We start from the raw sequence: 22,753 nt of genomic DNA, 5'->3' as shown, positions 1-22,753 counted from the left end.
GTGGTAGGGAGGGTGTTAGACACATGCATGGGTGGTAGGGGGTTAGACACAAGCAGGGAGGGGCAGGAGGGTGTTAGACACAGGCAGGGGTGTTAGGGAGGGAGTTAGACACAGGTAGGGGGGTTAGACACATGCATGGGTGGTAGGGGGTTAGACACAAGCAGGGGGGGTCGGGAGGGGGCTAGACACGGGCAGGGGTGGTAGGGAGGGGGTTAGACACAGGTAGGGGTGGTAGGGTGGTTAGACACATGCATGGGTGGTAGGGGGTTAGACACAAGCAGGGCCGGTCGGGAGGGGGTTAGACACGGGCAGGGGTGGTAGGGAGGGGGTTAGACACAGGTAGGGGTGGTAGGGGGGTTAGACACATGCATGGGTGGTAGGGGGTTAGACACAAGCAGGGGGGGTCGGGAGGGGGTTAGACACAGGCAGGGGTGGTGGTGATGGAATTAGTGGCGCTGGCACTTACTGTCTCTCAGTGTCAGCCGTGCCTATAGTGATCCCTCTTTCATCATGGGGTCTCTGCTCAGCAGAAAGCTCCTCCACCTTCACGCTGTTGACCGTCAGCCTGTCAGCTGACTTTCCCTTGACAGCAGCAATGTGGGGGGAGCCGCGGAGAGGATGGGCGGGTGGCCAGCTGTGCTTTGCCATTACATGTAATAGCAGCGGCGCCGGGCCATCCACACAGTGTAATAAGGAGAGGGGCGGGCTTGTGGAGAGGAGCTATCAGGTGGGACCACTGTCTTCCTGGGCATCAATGTGCCGGTCCTTAGAACCTGCTGCCCGGGACCAATGGTCCCATTGGGTCCCATGGTAGGGCCGGCCCTACTTCTGAGGACTGGTGGCCAGAACTGGAAGGAATACTCCAGATGTGGTTTAACCAGAATTTTATAAAGTGATTATAGTTTTATCTCTGAAGTAAATCCCTTTTTGATACATGCTAATATTCTGCCGGCTTTGGTAGCTGCAGCTTGACATTGCATGCTATTGCTCAGTCTGTCTTCTACTAGGACCCCCAGATCTTTCTCCATCCTTGATTCCCCAGAGATTCTTCCCCTGGTGAGTAGTTTGTGTTTGTTTCTAGCCCCCAAGTGCATTACCCTACATTTCTCCACATTAAACCTCATTTGCCATTTAGTTGCCCACCCCATTATTTTTTTTTCATTATTTTTCAGGTCTTTCTTTAAGATTTCTGTATCCTGATGTGAAGTTATTGCCCTGCCTATTTTTGTGTCCTCCGCAAAAACTGAGACTGAGCTATTTATCCCATCCTCTATATCATTTATGAATGAATTAAAAATAATTGGTCCCAAGACAGAGCCTTGGGGTACCCCACTTACCACCCCAGACCAGTCTGACTACACGTTATTTATCATCACCCTGTGGACGCGTCCCTGTTACCAGTTTTCTATCCAAGAATAAACCTTATGGTCTATGCCTGCAGACCTACTGTGTTTTGTAGATTAAGCGTTTATTGGGAACTGTATTGAATGCTTTTGCTAAATCCAGATAATCACTATCAGAAAACCCTCGTCTTAGAAGTGCCATTTAGCTATTGCTGGTGCAAGGAAATCAGCAGTACTGGAATGAAAAAATGAAAAACAATTTAAAAAAGGCAATTGTTTATGATGCAGTATTTCAGCAAACTAAATGTCACCCAGTTAGGGTTTACATAATGCTGAGCTGTCTTCTTACATAAGCATTCACAATGTAGTAGATGGCAAGCTGACTGTAATTTGCTGCATGTCAAGAATTTCAGGTTTATGATGTAAACCGACACACTGGACAGGTTTTCTTTGGAATTCTTGGTGAAAGCTTCAGGAAATATGCTTACATTCTGGTAAATGGTTACCGATCCTGTTTAGCTTCATCACATTTCTGCTAAGCAATGCTAGTAATTTTGACATGTTTTCTTAAAGGAGAAGTATAGCCAAAGCTTGTTTGGCTGTACTTCTCCTAGGGATCACAGGAACGTAATTCGAGTGTAATTCTCTGCTGACGTCACCAATGTCAGTCCAGGCACTGCATAATCCCGACCACGGAGTCTGGATCCGCCAGGTGCCTGGACTGACACCGTCTCAGGCTCTCAGCGACTCACTGAGAGCCTAAGACGGCAGCTCCACCCCCCGACACAGCCCAGCGCTCCAAGGAACGAGGAGGGAGAAGAGCAGAGAGATGTGACTGACAGTCTGCAGCTCTCTGCTCACGGAGATCTGAAAACCGAGTGATCGGCGATGTTCGATCGCTCGGTTCTCAGTGCAGAGGCGGCAGGGGACAGATGCAGCATCCACCTAGGTAAGTATGATGGAGAAAAAAAGAAAAACCTTACTTCTCTTTTAAGTGTATTATTTTTAAATACTAATGTCAAAGTATAGTAAAGAACTAAGCAGTTCCCAGATGAAAGGTAAGCAAATTAAAATACTGTCCCTGCTCCTGTAAATCAGAAACTTTCTATAGTTCACAAAGGAATTCAATGACTGAAGCTAACGGACAATATATCGATTGTGCCAGATTAGCTTAAATAAAATCGTATTTATATTAAATTCCAGGTATGGTATACTTTTGCATAGATACATTGGTCAAGCCTGGACCAATATAACTATGCATATACCATACCTGGCTGATGCCCCTTGAAGCTGGAAATCACTGAAGTAAACACCACTACTTCAGTGATCTCCACTTGCCTCTGGGTCCCATGCTGAGTGGCCGTAAACACAGGAGGTCGGCTGCTCAACATGGGCACCGTGCAGGGAATGCTTTTGCATTCTCTGATTGGACGAGGTGGAGCATGTGACATCACTGCTCCGCCTCTCCACCTTGTTCAATTAGAAAACGGTTTGCATTCATTCAGGGGCTGCAAAGCATTCTCTGAATGGTTCCTCTTCTGAGTGAATGACCTCCTGTGTTCACAATGCATCAGACAAGATGCTCAGCATGGGACCTGGAAGCTAGTGGAGATCAATATAATAGTGGTGTCTATTTCAGTGATTTCCAGCTTCCAGGGGCATCGGCCAGGTATGGTATATACCATGCCTGGCTGATGCCCCTGGAAGCTTGGTCCGATATACGATGCCTGGAATTCTTCAAGTAACACTTACAAGCCTTGTCCTTTCCCAAGCCTGTTTCAGAGGTAGCAGCCGCAAGCTGATGAGCTCATTTCTGTTACTCTACCTTCTCCTATCAGCATGTTTCTTGTTAGCACATGAGCACTGCAGCACAGGTGATTGGCTCCTGATGCTGATTTTTCTTCTCTCAGTCGAGCACAGCTGTACAATGGATTACAGGAGTCGAAAACTGAATACATTTGGGTATTGACACTGCTTACATTACAAAATGTGTTCAATGTTGTATTACTGAATGCATATCTACATTCATTTATGTCTTTTAAATCCGCTTGGAATTTTAACTTGGACTTAAACCAGTGAGGGTAGAAACATTGGAGCTCTATTGCTTGTTTGGGTTTTAAAGGTGCAAGCTCCAGGGGGCGATTGGTTGCTGATCTTGGCCTCTTTTCTCATTAAGGCTGCTTTCATACTGAGCAGTTTTTGAAGCACTTTTGTGTGAAGAAAAGCTGAAGAAAAATGCATCCCTTTAAATTCTATGTATGTTTTTACACTGCTTCCGCTGTGGTGTTAAAAATCCTGCTTGCGGAGGGAGATGGGCGGAGCCTAGCGGAGCAGACATGCATTGTTAGAGCTCCCCACCGCTGAGGAGAGCAGAGAAGGACAAAGCGGAGCCTGCAGACTCAAAAGGTATCCATTTGAACCTTTTTGCCCCTGGGAACAAACTGTGAAAGTTTGGGCAGGAAATATGGTACTGGGAGGAAACCGTGGCAGAAATAATAATCACCTCACAAAGAGCTCACAGGCACTCACTGCAGCTGAAGCAGCTCCAGTCACCTCACAAGATACAGCATCAGGGCGCTCTCACAGACAGAAAATGTCACAGCAAGACTCTCCATTTGAGTCAGATACAGAACAAATCCTCTCACAAACTTCTCCACAAGCCTCCTCAGCATCCCCAGTAATATTATTACAATTTGAAAAGATGCTTCATAAGGCTTTAAAACAAACCTCAGACCAAATAACAAAAAGCCTAACCAAAGAAATAAGAGAGCTGGGAAACCGCACCGCAGCCTTAGAAATAAAAATGGATGAAATTGAAATTACAACCCAAGAAAATATAACAGAATTGGAACAATTAAAAGAAGAGAATTTAATACTTCAAACTAAGCTCGAAGATTACGAAAATAGAGCCAGACGTTCAAACTTGCGCATAAGGGGAATACCTGAAACTGTGACAGACCTGCAATCTACTATTACTGCTCTATTACAAGAACTAAAGCCAGATATCCCTATTGAACGTTTAGAACTGGACAGAGTACACAGAGCCCTCACAGCCAAAAAGAAAGATGGACCCCCACGTGATATAATCACAAAATTTCATTATTACAGAACGAAAGAACAAATACTAATTGCTGCAAGAGAAAAAAAGGAACTTAATTTTCAAGGACACAATTATCAAATTTTTGCTGACCTATCCCAACTTACTATTACTAAAAGACGATCCATGAAACCCCAACTAATGGAACTGCAACGCCACAACATTATGTATCAATGGGGCTTCCCCTTTTCAGTCAGATTTAATTACCAAGGTACAATTTACAGAAGCAGATCAGCAGATGAACTACAACAAACCCTTTTAAAATTAAATCTGACAGAACCCACAAGCAACAACTCTCCCACACGCAGAAGAATGGCATCATCTTCACCTTCAGGCAGCACCCAGAAAATATCAGAACAAAATGGGAATCATCATTCTCACAAAAGAGGCCGTTATGCCACATCATCCATGGACCAAGAAGATTCAATGGACTGACATCCTAATTCCTGATATCTCTTCATTTATTATACTAAGAGATGGTTCTCTATAAAAAACCTGTATTTATAACTGAATGTAACTGCATTCTGATAGTCACACACTGTGTGGGATCATGTTACATTCCAGTTATATTTCTTATTACTTCTGATTCATATAGCCTTAGAATATATAAGTGAAATAAGGAAATTCTTGTTCAGTTATATATTATCAGGTAATAACAATAGATTTATTACTTTTTAGGACAAATGTGTTCAATAATCCAGAAGTAATGGAAGCTTTTTCTTTCTTTTCTTAAAACAAATATATTATTACCTAACTAGTTCCTAGAATTATGTTTTTGTTTATTCTAATCTGAAGCAATACAACCTAAATTTTATGAGTTAACATATCTAAACAGTTACATATGAATAAAATATGTAATTGTTTACTCTAAAAGGGTTAAAATCCCAAAATAATTCAAACTATCTTCATCAATACCAAAGTTATTAACAGTACCTTTCTAACTGAATTATTTAGCCTAGGGCAAGACTAACCATATACAACCACCCTGGAATAAATAATTTCAACAAAAACTATATTCTGCACTCCAATTAATGAAACATCATTTTGATGTCTTTTGACATAGCACTTCTCTCCTGTAAGCGGAAGATCCGTGTACCCCCATTAGCCCTCCTCATTCTCCCAACCATATTATGTGGGAGTGTGAAGAAGGCACTTATTCCCCTGAGAGAGATATTTATTCTCTTTCACGGGTAAATTGTGATTACTTGCAAAAAATAATTTATACAATGTATCATCTAATCTCATATGTTTTTTGTTTACTCTTTACTCCAGAATTCACTGGTTTCTTTTCTATCTATTCATCTCTTCAGTCCACACAGGTTGATCTGCGCAGTCAGCTCTGCATAACAAAAAGTAAGTCAAAACTATTTGATCTGTTGCCATGGCACCACTGAATATACTTTCCCTGAATGTTCAGGGAATAAATGTCCCTCAAAAAAGGACCAAAGCCTTCCGTACTTTCCATAACAAGAAGGCTCACATAGTATGCCTCCAAGAAACACACTTCACCAAAGATTCTACTCCAAAATATATTTCTCCTTTTTATCAACAAATTTACACGGCTTCTGCCTGTACCAAAGGGGAACTCTAATTGCATTTCACCGATCCACACCATTCACCTTATCATCAGAAATTAAAGACCCAGAAGGTAGATACCTGATACTCATGGGTTATATAATGGATACAGCAATCACAGTGATTTCCTACTATGCTCCTAACAAACAACCTACACCATTCCTCTCACATATATTACAAGTGATTAATACACACAAAATAGGAACAGTGATAATGTGTGGGGATTCGAACCAGGTCCTCCTCCCATTTCTAGATAAATCACCTTTTACACCATCCAAAATAACCTCTAGATTACCTTTTTCTCAACTTCTTTCCAAATACAATCTGGTAGATTCGTGGAGAGAAAGTAACCCAATGAAAAAGAAATTCACTTATTTCTTGCACCCTCATCAAACCTTCACCAGAATAGATCATATTTTTCTAACAATAGGAATGATACCAGAAATTATTGCATCAGATATAATTCCGATTCCGTGGTCTGACCATAATGCAGTATACACTACTATAGCCTCAGCCATACCAAAAGCACATGACCCAACGTGGTACTTACCGGACATAATGCTCAAACACCCACTACATCAGATGGCCATTGAACAAGCTTTAAAGGAATACATATCAATTAATAATACAACAGACATCTCCCCAATAACACTGTGGGAAGCTCATAAGCCTGTCTTGCGTGGTACAAGACAAATGGCACTATTTAAACGGGAACGCAAAAAAACTAGAACTCAATTTTAATGCAGCCTACATATCATTTCAAGATAATCCATCTCAGAGTACAAAATCTCATCTGGAAAAATCTAGATTGGAATACGATCTATTTCTCACTGAGTCAGTTGATAAATCCCTCAAACGCTCCAAACACAATTTCTACATGAATACAAACAAACCAGGTACATATTTGGCTCGGGCATTAAATTCAACTAACAAATCTTTCAAACCAATACGTTTGAAATTATCAAAAAATGTTTACACTTGTAATCCAGTTAAAATAGTCCATAAATTTCACTCACATCTCGCAACTTTATACAAGACAAACAATGAATTTAATCCTACAGAGGCTGAATCCTTCTTCTCAAAAATAACCTTACCTGAGTTATCTCAGAATCAAAAAAGCAGTTTGGATGAGCCTATAACTAGAGATGAAGTTGCTAACGCCATAAAAGACCTAAAACTTAACAAAAGACCAGGCCCAGACGGCTACTCGGCTTTATACTATAAAACATTCTCAGAAATACTCTCTCCCATTCTCACTGAAACTTTTAACAAACTTCTAGATGGACATTCTTTTCGGCAAGAAACACTAATGGCAATTGTTTGTATGATCCCAAAACCCCTTTCTGATGATACTTCCTGTGTGAATTATCGGCCTATATCTCTGTTAAACCTCGATATTAAATTATTAGCAAAAATAATAGCAAAACGCCTCAATAGCATTATAGGAAAATTAATACATAGAAATCAAGTAGGCTTCATGCCAAATAGACAGGCAGGCGATAATATATGCAGGGCAGTGTTATTGGCACATATTGCTAAAAAACGGAAAAGCCCTTTATGTTTTCTATCTCTCGATATTAAGAGGGCATTTGACACAGTATCCTGGCAATATATGCAATATTCATTACAAAAATGGGGTTTTGGACCCCACTTTTTAACATGGATCAAAGCATTATATAATAAACCCAAAGCCTATATAAAATATGCTGGGTACAAATCTGAAGCCTTTAATATCGAAAGAGGTACCCGACAGGGTTGCCCATTATCTCCCTTATTATTTGCCCTTATACTCGAACCCATGGCCCAATACATCAGAACAAACCAAACTATAACTGGCATTGAAGTAGGAGGTATTACACACAAATTATGTATATTTGCAGACGATATATTACTTTTTCTATCATCACCACAGGTCTCTGGTCCTAACTTAATACCAGCTCTTGATGGATTTGCAGCCCTATCCGGCCTTATGATTAATCCTAAGAAATGCCTAGTGCTTAATATTTCACTCACAAACATGGAATTGATCCCGGCTAGGGCTGCACTCCCATTCACATGGGCAGAAAAATCAATCCCATATCTTGGAATTCATTTAACAGCATCTCATTCTGACTTATTCTCAACCAATTATCCTCCTGTATTAAGACAGATCACAAATCTAATAAAACAATGGTCGCAACTTCCTTTATCCTGGATAGGGAAGATTAATGCAATCAAAATGACTATTCTACCCAAATTGCTTTATCTATTCAGAGTCCTCCCTATTCCAATTCCTTCCTATTTTTTGAGAATAGTACAAAAAAGAGCAACTTCGTTTATATGGGGCTCTTCTAAACCACGTATACCTATACACACACTACATCTTCCCAAAAATAAAGGAGGCCTGGGATACCCTAATTTTACTAACTACTACAGAGCAGCACATTTGGCCAGTCTGTCCAAATACCATGCAAAACAGGAAATCCCATTATGGGTATTTATAGAGGCTTCAGAAAATGACCCTCTATTAATATCAAATTTATTATGGCTTGATCCTAAAGACCGCTTTAAAATTCATAATCCCATAACTAAACACTTCTTATCTCTCTGGGATAAACTAAAAACCAAATATCAGTTACAATCTCCACACAATCCTCTCCTTTCTTTTATCAGAAATCCGGCCTTTTATCCGGCATGGATCTACCCAAATTCTTTTAAAGCTTGGACAACATCAGGCATTCAGACACTAAATGACTTCATAGCATCTAAATCATTCCTTTCATTCTCATCGCTTAGAGAAAAATATGATCTACCAAACTCTGAGATATTTAGATATCTCCAAATCAAAAATTTCTATACACCATTCCTAAAGGGGGATACACCATTATCCCAATTATCCATTTTTGAATCAATCTGTACAAAAGATCCATTTGCTAAAGGTACAATTTCATCACTTTATAATCAATTATATGGAGTAGCAAATCTTAATAGACCCTCTTACGTTCAGAGGTGGGAGGAGGACCTGGGACGAACTTTAGAAGACACGGACTGGTCTAACATATGGCTCACATCTAAGTCTTCTTCACCCAACATCTTAGCACTGGAGACAAATTATAAAGTCCTAACTTGCTGGTACCTTGTACCCGCTAGAGTGGCAAAATATTCACCTAATACCTCAGCTCTTTGTTTTCGAGGATGCCCAGAAATAGGCACATATTTACACATATGGTGGACGTGCCCAGTAATCCAAACCTTCTGGAAGGAAGTCTTCGTGATTGCATCTAAAATATTTAAAAAAATAATACAACCAGATCCATATTTAACTTTACTTAATCTAAAACCGGAATGGTTAACACTCTCTCAATTCAAACTTATGATCCAACTAATAACGGCTGCAAAAAAAACAGTGGCCAAGGCATGGAAATCTCCTACATTGGTACTAGCAGAAACAATTCACAGAATGAATAATAAAATGTCCCATGCTAAGATGGTAGCCATCGATCAAAATCAAATTCCAAAATTTGAAAAACTTTGGCATCCTTGGATAAAACAACAGTTCCTGTCAAACTTCAATGACTCTGTCCTGTTGCCATGGTAACAGATTAAATGACTTACAGAGACACCCATTCTAAGGCTTCAAAGAGAACTAAAAAGAATAATAAACTGACGAGCGGGACAACCTTGTGGACCATACCTCTACCTTTCAACCCTTTTTCTTCTTTCTCTTTCCTTTTCTCCACCTTACGATTAAAGCTCATTATCAGAATTTATTTGACCTATATACACTCTACTTGTAAACAATATGTATAGTAGGTATAAATCATTTAAATACCTACAAAAGTAACTAAGGAAATGATATATATCTTTAATTTAGGTTTACGTGAACCCAATGTTTAATATTTGAAATTTCATGATATTTACCTATATAAACCCTACTGTAAAACAATGAGCTTACTTTATAGATCCTTGTAAACTTACTTTATGTATCTTTATAACATTGTATACTCAATAAACTTCTTTTGACAAGGAAAAATCCTGCTTGCCGCATTTTTGGTGCATATTTGGTCAGTTATAAAAAAAATGTACCAAAAATGAACCTCCCCATTGAAATGCATTGAAAACGCAGCAAAAACGCACAAAAACATACCTGTGTTGCATTTTTTCCAATGATCAGTGTAAAAGCAGCCTAAGTTAGTGATCAAAACCAACCGGCAGCCAGTAAAGTGAATGATTTACTAAGCAGATTAAATGTTGATGCCAGAATCAGGATGATGGCCCTAAAGGTTGCCTTTTTTTTTTTTTAAATGAGCACTCATATTTTTGTTCTTAAGGTTTTTTTTAGAGGAATCTGACTTGAAGCAAAATGTCTGGTTGAAGCTGCCATTCCAGGTCCAGGGCAGGTCTATACTTTAAATCTATTGGGCACCCCAGAACAAGGTGCTCTATTATGCAAAGCTCCAAGTTTTCACACCTTCTCCTGCCACTTACTATTGGTGCATTACTGTAATGGGAAGCCTCAATGACCAATAGTGAGATGAAGGAGGGACAAGAGAATAAGAAAACACTGCGCTCTAATAGCAAAAATAAAATATATGTGAGCCAGCAGCTGCATACATTGTGACAAACAATAACTGGTAAATGGGAAAAAAATGCAGCGCTAAGAAGTAATAGGAAGTTAGGGTGTAGTGAAACAATTAAGTAAGAGATGCTGTACTGAACAGTAAAGCATATGTGCAAAAACCATAAGTGAAATGAAATGAACAAACACAGTATAAAGTGTCCACATATGGTAAATGGATGATTCCAAACTCAAATTATTAAGAGGAACTGGTATGGACCAAAAAATGATGTGAAACTAGAAAATAAAGTCAATGGTGCACGGTGTGGATCTGTGACTGAGTCAACAATGGGGTACAGAACTTCCGTAGCTGTAAACCAACATCTCGATATGGGGCATCAGAATGAAAACATCAGGAAGTAAGATAAGATGGGTACTCTTACCAGATGACGTGGACTCCACTGTCATATGACATGGAGTCAATGGTGCATGGAGCCAAACCTAGGCTGGAAAACGATATCCGGAACGGTGGAACCTCTGTCTCCCTTCTTGACTTCTCTGGTGGGGTGAAGAAACATCAGGAAGGGCCGCCAACTGGATATCAGCCAATAGACCTCAAGGATGTGTTCCAAGGAGAAGCCGGGGACAGATTTGATCCAGACCCCATGATGGAAGTAGGGCTACTGGAAGGCAGTTTCTTGCATCGGGATAATATGCAAATAAAAAATAAAAAGCTTCTGCATAGTGCAGGTAAACCAGGGATTTTTATTTCTAAAAATACCATACAAAAAATGGATAAAAGTGATCACAATTAAAATAAAATCTAAGCAGCGTAAGGAAGGGGAGATCGCCCGACGCGTTTCGACCAAGGGGGTCTTCAACAGGGGCATGAGCTTCTCCCTTCACGCTGCTCCTATATATAAATATCTAATCCAATAAGATAACCCCTATAGCCAATCACAGTGGAGCTACAAAGGTCAAGTAATCAGGAACTGGATCCTGTTGATCGCTAGACCAATCAGAATCATGAATAAAACAGCCGGTGAGTGTAGGACCCAATAGCGCAGTCTAATAATGAGACTGATGCCTGGAGACCTCCCCACCGCATGGCAAACAATAGTAGACATCACTTCCTGGTAATGCATCACTTCCTGGTCAAACAATAGTGGACATCACTTCCTGGTAATGAATCACTTCCTGGTCATGTGATGTGGTGTGAAGGGGCGGTGTCCCGGCTCCCTGACCCAATCAACAACCACCAAAAGGTGCACAGGATGGGAGAGGGTAGTCACGGAAACCGAATCTCCTCAGCTCAAGTCCCGATCACATGATTGGATCTGGTGCTGTCACATGGCTAAAAACATCAATGTGAAAATCAACAATAATAATGGCAAACACTAGATGGCAGCACTAAAGTGAAATAGTGCTAGCAAGTGGTGATAAACCAAAACAGAAAATAAACATTACTGAACAATACTAAGCAGCATTACCTAAATCGGACACAAGATGTCCCAAATAGATCTATACCAGTACATACAAAATATACATAGCAATGAAAGAAGAAAATTATAAAAATATTAACATGGCTGTTAGGTAATCTATTACAAATAATCAATATATTAAATTGAATAAATAATAAATGTAATTTCCCAATATAAGATTGGAAAATTAGAAAATAAAAACATGGAACAAATTGGTATTGTAAGGAAAAGAAATGAATGAAAAAAGACACTAATAGCGCAATAATGAATCAGCAAAAAAAAAAAAAAAAAAAAAGGGGAGGGGGGGGGGGGGGGCAAATGGAACACCCATACCTAAAAGGGACATAAAAAATGAACAAGCAGAAATGGAAAAATCGTACATGAAAAATTCATGACTACTAGGATGTATTGATAAACGAGTTGAGGTCCCACTCGACGTTCATCCCAAACGGAAAGAAGGACCTCAACTCGTAGATCCAGTAGGTTTCGAGGCGTGATACGCCACGTAATCGCGATTCACCCCTCCAGTGTGGGACAAATCTGTCTATGACCTGGAAGAGGGTGCCTGAAGGGTCTCTATTATGATGTTGCAAATAGTGTCTTGGTACCGTATGTTTGCTCTTTCCCCCTTTAATGCCGGTGATATGCTCATTGACACGAATGGAGAAGGTCCTGATGGTACGTCCGACATATTGTTTATGACAAGGACATGTTATCAAATAAACAATATATTGAGATGCACATGTGGCAAACTCCTTCATGTGATATACACGAGACGTTACTGTGGATGTAAAGGTTAGTAGCTTTTGTCTGCCTGCACTATTGTGGTGGCATACGTTGCACTTACGGCAAGGGTAAAAACCCTTGCAGTCTTGGAAGAAGGATATCTTTTTGGGTGGATCGATAACATTAGGGGCAATCTGCCCCTGAATGGATCGTGCACCTCTAAAAATCACTGGTGCTCGTTTGGGAAGAACGGGACCCAATAGTCTATCATTCAAAAGCACCTTCCAATGTTTCTTAAGGATGTTTTTGACCTGTTTAGACTGTATAGAATGCGTGGTGGTGAAAGCCCACTTAAAACTAGAGTCTGAGGTATTTTTGGGACGCTCCGTCAATGTGGCCGTTCTATCCACAGCCAAGACGGCATTAATCTCCTCATCCAAATGGTCTAGTCCATAACCCTTTTCAAGAAATCTTTTCTTGAGCAACTGTGATTGGACTAAAAAATCGGATGTTTTGCTACAGTTGCGGCGTAGCCTAAGGAATTGGCCACGTGGGATTGCTTTAAGCCATTGTTCTTGATGGCAACTCTCGACCGGAATGTACCCATTCCGGTCGGTGGGTTTGAAATAGGTTTTGAATTCCAAGTGGTCCTCTATGGCCATAATCTCTAAATCAAGGAAATGAACATGAGAGGAGCTGGCCTCATAGCTTAGGGAGATACCCCTATCATTGGAGTTTAAGATGGTCATATAGTCATCCAGGGACTGGCGATCTCCATCCCATAGGAGGAGGATGTCGTCTATGTACCTGGCCCAGAGGACTAACTCTGGCCTCCGGTCAACATAGACGACATCCTCCTCCCATTGTGCCATAAAAAGATTGGCGAGGCTGGGCGCGAATTTAGCGCCCATAGCCACGCCTCTCTTCTGTAGGAAGAACTGGTTCTGAAACCAGAAGTAATTGTGCCGAGTGGCAAAACGCAACAGTTGCATAATAAAGTTACGCTGTAGGAGGGGAAGTTGGGAATCCCTAGACAAAAAACTCTCGACCGCTTCAAAACCAAGCCGATGGGGTATGCACGTATAAAGTGCCGCCACATCGGCTGTGGCAAGGAGCATCCCTTTTTTGAAAGGCGTGGATTCTAAAAGTTTGATGGTGTCCCTCGTATCCTTTAAATAGGAAGTGGTAGATCTAACCAGTGGTTGTAAATAGTGGTCCACGTATTTACCAATTCGAGCTGTGACCGAGTCAATCCCGCTGACTATGGGTCGGCCAGGGGGATTGACTGGGTCCTTATGGACCTTGGGAAGATAATAAATTGTAGGGATACGAGGAGCAAGGGGGACCAAAAAGCTTTTTTCTTTTTTGTTCAGAATCCCTAAAGAAAAACCCTCATTGACAAGATGTAATAACTCTTTTTTATAAATGGTGGTCGGGAGGGAGCAGACCTAAGTTCCACTTCAGGAATTAGAAACAAGATTTGTTTAGAGTGCCATGGGTTTTGGGGTTCACATGGTGCTTTGCAAACTACCTGAACGAACATGTAAACAAATTATAATCTTTCCTTCGCACACATTCTTTGAAACGGCTTGAAGCAACTGGGTGCTGTAGCAACTACAGGCTAGGAACTGATGTCCTCCAAAAGTCAAAGCATACAGTATATCGCCAGCGCACCATGCATGGATCTTCAAAAAGGCCTCCAAAAATTGATCACAGCGATCACATCACAGCAGTAGATTGCAATTTACTGCTGTAATGTGATCCCTTTAAATACACTTTTGGATGCTTTTTTGAAGATCTATATTGTACTGGCAATATATGCTTTGAATGTACACATGGGCCCCCTTAGGCAGTTATTTTAGTAAGAATAAAAGGAACACAAGTTGATTTAAAGTGATTGTAAAGTTAAAAATGTTTTTAAAAAAAAATAACAAACATATTGTAACTACCTCCACTGTGCAGCTCGTTTTGCACAGAGTGGCCCCCGAACCTGGTCTTCTGGGGTCCCCCGGCAGCTCTCGCGACTCCTCCCCGCCTCTAATAACCCCCTCGAAGAAGCGCTTCCCCGAGGGGGTTACCTTGCGGGCACGCTCCCGAGTCCAGCATTCGGCGTTCATAAAGGACTCCCGGGCAGAGAGACAGCACATCCCAGTGGGTCAAGTTCAAGGGGTCAGGTAAGTAAAACGGGGGGGCTGGGGGGCCGGTCACTGACAGGTGTTTTTTCACCTTAATGCATAGGATGCGTTAAGGTGAAAAAACACGAACCTTTACAACCCCTATAACTTTACTACCTAGAATGTGCCTCATTAGTCAAGAACTGGTACTTCCATCACACACTTCTGAGACAGGTATTTCCTTCATATCAGAGCATAATCTTATAATTTCCATTGATAGCCATTTCCATTACATAAATTTCTTTTTTCTTTTTTTTTTTCCTTCTAGAAACTTGGTGCTGCATGCTCTGTGTTACATGGGACCTGCTCTCACATCTGTTCAACACTAGACGAATGTATGAAGTATGTCAACAACCTCCATCCGCTGGTACAGGGCCCCCCTTTGCCTGTCCTGCCAGAAGATGTTGTTGGCAGCAAACTTCCACAAAGCCGTAAGGTATATTGCCTGGACTTGTCAACAAGAAACAACTGTCAAAAGTAAAGTGACCATGACTGTTTTTGTTCTAATTGATTGAGATCACACAGGGGTTAATTTACTAAAACTAAACTCAAGCTAAAAACTAAACACTAAAACCGAAGAGAGCAAAATTTGGTGCAGCTTTACATAGAAACCAATCAGCTTCCAGGTTTTTTTTTTTATCAAAGCTTATCAAAGCAACTATACAAGCTGAAGTTAGAAGCTGATTGGCTACCATGGTGGTAATCTGTTAAGTGAACCCGTCAAAAGTTTTTGCTGGAGTTTTTTTGGCTTTATTGAAGGTGTGACTTCACCAACTTTGGTTCTGAGCAGCTTCTGCAAGCAAACTCACCTGTCATCCATAAAGAGCTCCATTATTTTTCCTTTGAATAGGTTAAGGCCCCTTTCACACAAGCGCCTCCATGCAACGGATTGCACTTGCTTAGCGGGGGGATCGCTCCACTGATCCCCGCTGATCAGGTGGGTAACAGGTCCTGTCCGCTCCACTGTGCAGAGCGGACACGGGCACAGTCCTGCTCTACTCTATGAGGAAATCAGATGGAAACGGACTCGATGGATGGACAGATCCAGTCTGCCAGACGGATGGAAAATAGGACCACCATCTGTCTGGATTTTGCGGGCAGGATCAGATAGCGGGGGATGTCAGCAGACATGTGTTCGCTGACATCAGCCGCTCCATAGGGGGAGACTGCAAGGTCCCCTCAGGTCCGCCTGAAAAACTGACAGGCGAACCTGATCAGACAGCACATGTAAAAGGGCCCTAATGGTGGGTAAGTGGCACTTAATTGAAGAAATAGGGAATTGGCCCTGAAGTCAGGGTAGGCCAAACAGTAATAACAAAGTAAAACCTCCATTAGAGAGGAGCACAAAACATGGTTTTCTTGCCTAACAGTGCTCGTTACTATGCACAGCTGCACCAGTTTTAGTAAATCTCCCCCATAGTGCCTGAACCTAAGACCATCAGGTAGTGTCTGGGGGGCCTACATTAGATTCAAATGTAGAGAATGAAGTAGTGGGGCTTCCTGCTGCAGAAAATATGTCAAGATAAAATTTAGCATCATTCAACTTGTTTGATTTACCTGGGCCAGTTTGTATGCAAGTTGTTGTAAAGATTCCTGCTGCCTTCCTTTACTTTGTCTTATGTACTCGATGTCTTTTTTTTTTTTTTTTAGCTTGTGTTAATCTGCTTTTTACTTCTTTCAGATAAAACGTTCCGTCAGTCAGCCAGCACCCCAGAGGTGAGTAGGATTGGTCTCATTAAGGTTAGACACTCCCCGCCATCCAACAGTTATAGCGTAATCACAACAGATATACCTTGACTGCCACCTCTGAAACGTGGAATTATTGCTAGTCCTAATTATGCTAGAGCGCTTTGTGGTTGTAAACCTGAATTATTAAAATTAAAAAAACAGTTTACCTCTATCATGCACTAAAGAATCAGAAGCCATCTGTCCCCAGTCTTGGCAAGAAAGGAGCATCCAGCAATCTGAAATCCTCTGCACTTTTCTGCAGTGTTAAAACCCGACACATCCAAAAACTTTGTATTGCCACACCCCCGCTCCTGTGACTGACAGACTACCTAGTTCTCTCATGTATGAGCATGACAGAAGGGTGCGTGTGTCCAGCATTTCATCACAGATCGCTTCCCCCACCTCTTCCAGCTCACTCAGGATTGGCTGCTCCACGCTTGAACATTATTGGACTAGATGACCCCAGGTGGTGCTTTGTGTGTGACGTGCGCGCACAGTGGGGACTGCCATGGAAACAGTATTCGATCTCCGTGCGTGCTGCTAAGCTTCGCTAGTGTGATTGCTGGGGGGAGTGCAAAGATGGGAGGGGAGTCCTGTGATGTCACAACTCTGCCTCCCGAGCTCTGGCATGGAGACACGCCCACAGATCAGGAATTTTCAAAGGGCTGTGATGTCTTTGATAGTTCTTGAACTTGAGGTTTACAATCACTTTAATCCTTTAAATAAAAACAATTTAAGTGAGTGTGTTTTTTTTTTTTTGTTTTTTTTGCTGTCCCTGGGAGTTTTTCCTTCACTTTTTGTCCCAGAAACCCAGTAGGAAGTAAAAGGAGAGCTCTCAAATGTAAGGGGATATCCCCTCTAAGGCCTCATTCACACCATACGTGCTTAAAAAATGCACAGATTTGACTTGCATAAGCTTGTTTACACCATGTGCAGAAATGCGCCTATTTATTATGTACGTCCCCTTCAAGGATACAAAGAGAAAAATTGTTCTCTATGTGCCTTGTTCACACCACAACGCTGATGTCACATTCGTTTTTTTCCCACGCAGAAAACTTCATACATGCAGATACCAGTATTTTGGTGTGAACAGAGCACATAGGGATCGATTTACTGAAGTGCAGTTGCTGCAGAGCTTAGTAAATGTGGTAAAGCTTCACTTTGCTAAGAATACCCAATCGCGTGCAAGGCAAACAAAAAAAAAAAAAAACAAACAGCATTTTTACTTGCACATGATTGGATGATGGAAGTTAGTAAAGCTTCTGCTCATTTACTAAGCTCTAGAGCAGTGGTCTCCAAACTGTGGCTGGGGGGCCAAATGTGGCCCTTTGCCTGCTTTTATCTGGCCCTTGGGGCAATATTCCATCCTCCATTAACACCAGCGCAGGGGCACAATTCCTCCCAATGACACCAAGGATGGGCACAGTTCTTCCCAATAACACCAAGGATGGGGCACAGTTCCTCCCAATGACACCAAGGATGGGGTACAGTTCCTCCCAATGACACCAAGGATGGGGTACAGTTCCTCCCAATGACACCAAGGATGGGGCACAGTTCCTCCCAATGACACCAAGGATGGGGCACACTTCCTCCCAATGACACCAAGGATGGGGCACACTTCCTCCCAATGACACCAAGGATGGGGTACAGTTCCTCCCAATGACACCAAGGATGGGGCACAGTTCCTCCCAATGACACCAAGGATGGGGCACAGTTCCTCCCAATGACACCAAGGATGGGGCCACAGTTCCTCCCAATGACACCAAGGATGGGGCACAGTTCCTCCCAATGACCCCAAGGATGGGGCACAGTTCCTCCCACCAAATGACACCAATGATGGGGTACAATTCCTCTAACTGACACCAAAGATGGATCATTGTTTATTCCCACTGATACCAGGGCATTTTCTACTTCCAATGCCCACAGTCCGGCCCCCCCTAAAGTCTGAAGGATAGTAAACTGGCCCTTTGTTTAGAAAGTTTGGAGACCCCTGCTCTAGAGCCTTTGCCTTTAGTAAATCAGCCCCATAGAGAACAATTGTTTTATTTGAGCCCTTGCAGAACGCGTGCAGAAAAACTGATGTCTCTGCTCCATGGTGTGAACGAGGACTTAGCTGCCAAAAGAACAGGTATCCTTATTGGAAGATTTCCCTCACCTCTTGTTTCTGTACCAAAAATGCTTGAATTCCTTATAACTTTCTGTATCGGAGACAGTGGTCACCAGGACCCAAAGAGAAGATGAATTTACCTAGTGGGGACACAGACAGCAACTTCCTGACATAGGCTTACCCAATTCAATATATAAGAAAAAGAGTTGGCATACACTTTGTTATGGGAACAAGAGAAATGATTTCACAATAACTTCACTTCTTCATAGGACTGCTGCATCACCAAGGCGGAGTAATGGGGTGACAGTGGTAAAGAATCTGGAGGAAATGGCAATGCGTGTACACTCTCGGGAACAGCATTATATGACATCTGGTAATGGCATTGTTGATTGAACAGCATATACATAACCAGCCACGCTGCCAAATAGGTAAGTCATATGTCTTTAAACTTACATCCAATCGCGACAATCAGCAACTTATAGCGGGACTGTGATAATGCGGCAGACAATCTGACACTGAGTGGGAACTAACTGACATCACCAGTGACACTAATACAGTGATCAATGCTAATAATATGCATTGTCACCCTACTAATGGGTAGGAAGGGGTTAACATCTGGGGCAATTAAAGGGTTATTGTGTGCCCAGTAATGTGTAAAGTGTTTACCGTGTGGTGCTTTTACTAAGGGATGTGACAGGTTTTTTCCCTGCTTTGCAGGGAGATCAAAAAACAGCACATCCACACACACAGATCTTTCTCTAGTCATCCGCTCTACCGATCGCGAATCCCTGGCCATGAATCAATGGCTGGTACCCGCTGATTGACATTCTCTTGAGCCAGTGACAGCACAGCCGGGTCGACAGCCGCGCAAGCACGCGCCCCCTTCCTGGAGATAAACAATCACATATATATATAAATGATTCAGCGCAGCTGCCCCGCACTGTTGCAGTAAAACTACAGCGCGTGGTCAGCAAGTGGTTATTTGTTTTAAATACAGTTGATAATAATGCTATATTATCTCATCCAAACTGTGAAATGGTGGCTGTGGGTTTAATGACAATTTAAATGTACTTTTCTTAATGCAAGCAGTGTACCTAAATATGACTTGGTATCAACATCTTGCAATCCACTGTACAGCAGAGCTGAGACTAGAAGGTGGAGAAGTGAGCAAGTCAGTTGTGCTGTAACACTTTTGTGCTAACGAGGGACTTTCTGATTGGAGGAGAGGGTAGAGTGACGGAGATGAGCACAATATTGTGCTGTTTCTACTTTACTGCCCAGAATGGGGCAGAGACCAGATCTGAAAGTGTTACTTAAAGTGGAGTTCTGCTTAAAAAAAAAAAAAAATTAAAAGTCAGCAGCTACAAATACTGCAGCTGCTGACTTTTAATAATCGGACACTTACCTGTCCCAGGGTCCAGCGATGCGGGGGAACGAAGCCCTGCTCGTCTCCCCCTCCTTGCTGGCATTGTAACTGTGGGCGCTCAGCTGTGGCTTCACAGCCGGACAAACACTGCACATGCGTGAGCCGCGCGCGGTGACTGGCCGGGCAATCATCTGGGACCTGTGACGTGTCCCAGATGATTTCCGAGAGGGAGGGGGGAGAGGTGATCTCCCTTCCGGTGCCGCGGTGCGCTGGGAGGAAGTGGGAGCCTGGGACCCTCTAAAAAGAGGGTATCTGCTCCCCCCCCAAAAAAAATTACATGCCAAATGTGGCATGTCAGGGGATCACCTCCCTTAAAGCGGAAGTTCCATTTTTGGGTGGAACTCCGCTTTAAGTGCAGCAGAAAAATCAGGCCTCCAGCCCTGTCAAGCCGTGCTTTATGACATGAGAGAGCTGTGTAAATGTCAGAACTAGGTGGACAGAAATAAAACAATCCTTTGACAGCTGTTTGCCTGTATAGTTTAGTTTTAAAGGTAATGTGTGGCTTTTTAGTTTTTCTTTTAATCGAAAAGAGTTTATTAGTATTGAAATGTGCATAAAGTAACCACATCAATGTTGACCATGACATGCACCTATGCAGTTAGCACTAATTTTGTTTTAGGGCTCATTCACACCAGCGAATGTTATAATAAGAGGTGCACAGAATGGAAATGTTGGTACTGAAACCAAAAATGCAGGATGCACTTGGCAGAAAACCGAAAATGACAGTTTTTAGAAAAAAAAAAAGATTTATATGTATATGTGTGTATATATATATATATATATATATATGAATTTATTGTCGCCCATTATTAGCACCTTTAATGCAAGAAAAGTTCAAGAAAAATGCATCTCTTTAAATGTATGTCTGGTCCATTGCGCTTCCGTTGTGGTATTAAAAATCCTGCCTGCTGCATCTTTGGTCAGTAAAAAAAAAAAAAAATGCACCTCCCCGTTGAAATGCATTGAAAACACATCAATAATGCACCCATGTTATGTTTTTGATGCAGCTTTTGAGTCACATGACCTATGAAAAACACACTATAAGCATAGTAAAATCGTGGTAAAATTGCAGCAAAATCACAGTAGTATCTTGGCAAAATTGCTTGCGTTTTTGCCATTATCGGCACTCTTTTCTCTTATCAGCAAAATGGCAATAACACCATTTTCAGCCGACGTTTCAGTGCATCTCTAGTTATAACACAGCCGTTGGTGTGCACTAAGAAGGGAGCAGTAATGATGCATTTGCAAAGTTCTTTTATTTTTAATGTTATTGAAATGTCACACAGTGGTATTTCATTAATGTTCATGCATGGCAGTTTTCTGTGATATGGTGTAGTGCATCGCAACGTGCTGTACTTCCTAAAAATGCAGCATGTCCTACTTTTTCCAGCACACACCACTAGTGGTATGAACTGAACTGAACTCCTAGGGGTTGATTTACTAAAACTGGAGAGCGCAAAATCTGGTGCAGCTGTGCATGGTAGCCAATCAGCTTCTAACTTCAGCTTGTTTAGTTAAGTTTTGATTGAAAACCTGGACGTTGATTGGTTTCTATGCAGAGCTGCACCAGATTTTGCACTCCCCAGTTTTAGTAAATAAACAAACCCTATAGGGTTGAAGGTAAATTGCCATGTCTATGCATTCAGACTACGTTGGGCAAGACCTAGTGCAGCCCAGCACATATGGCACGAATGCGCCCCAAAAAATCCAGTACATGTGGAAGAACTTGGGACATGTGTAATTTCTCTTACAATTAAAATCTAGCTACATGAAAAGTGATTGTCATTTTTATTTTTTGTTTTACAGAAAGCTACCTGTTGTGAATTCCGAATTCCCTGAAGCAATTCTATTTTAGTCAGAGAAAATTTTTGTATCCTATTGAACAATATTTTATACATTAAAATGAAGCATGGAGGGAAATTTTCTATTTCTGAGTCAACAACTTTTCTTTGTTATTTATGTGTCCAGAAATTGTGCAGTGATACACAACATTTTATAAGATAAACTGTCAATACAAAATAAAAGAATCCTTTTATATTTTTAGAAATTGATGAGTTTTGACAAACGCTTCTGTTATACATTATTTGGATTATTTCATTGAGGTATATGCCTATTTCATTTAAGATTATATATTTATTTTCTTGCATACGCTTTAATCTGTCATCTAAGCCAGGTATATGTGCTTTAGTTTGTTTTTTTTTTTTTTAGAAAACAAATGGATTCCTCCATTCACACAAATGAGGTGGCTGGAGGAATCTTCCCAATAGCGACATTGTATTCTGACAGCGGGCACTTCACTGTCAGAATACACTGATCAGCACCTGCAACTGATTGACTACACACAAATTGAAATTCAGCTGGTCCCTGCTGAAGCGGCTACATTTTGATCCATGTACCCACCTTAAGCTGTTAACCAATGCCCCACCACCACCACCAGCCTAAGGCTTCATGTACACACAGCCTACTTTGACTGCCGGCCGTGGGAAAGCGAAAAATGCAGCTCCTAAACGCTGCTAAATGCCTATGTGTACATTGACACATAGGGGTTCATTTAATAAG

The 22,753-nt window shown here is 41.7% G+C and overlaps 1 protein-coding gene across 1 annotated transcript in view; it reads left to right on the top strand.

Annotated features, from left to right (window-relative positions):
• Positions 1-22,241, top strand: part of LOC141127297 (pleckstrin homology domain-containing family A member 3-like) — a 44,162-nt gene extending 21,921 nt beyond the window's left edge. The window contains exons 4-7 of the mRNA XM_073613602.1: positions 15,202-15,369; positions 16,615-16,649; positions 19,038-19,196; positions 22,001-22,241. Coding sequence (XP_073469703.1) covers positions 15,202-15,369; positions 16,615-16,649; positions 19,038-19,161 — 327 coding nt within the window. The 3' untranslated portion in view covers positions 19,162-19,196; positions 22,001-22,241. The remainder of the gene's footprint in view (positions 1-15,201; positions 15,370-16,614; positions 16,650-19,037; positions 19,197-22,000) is intronic.
• Positions 22,242-22,753: the final 512 nt, after the last annotated feature.

This window comes from Aquarana catesbeiana, linkage group LG02, assembly GCF_042186555.1.
Source record: "Aquarana catesbeiana isolate 2022-GZ linkage group LG02, ASM4218655v1, whole genome shotgun sequence".
Taxonomy (NCBI): Eukaryota; Metazoa; Chordata; class Amphibia; order Anura; family Ranidae; genus Aquarana; species Aquarana catesbeiana.
This window is presented reverse-complemented; position numbering and strand designations above follow the sequence as displayed.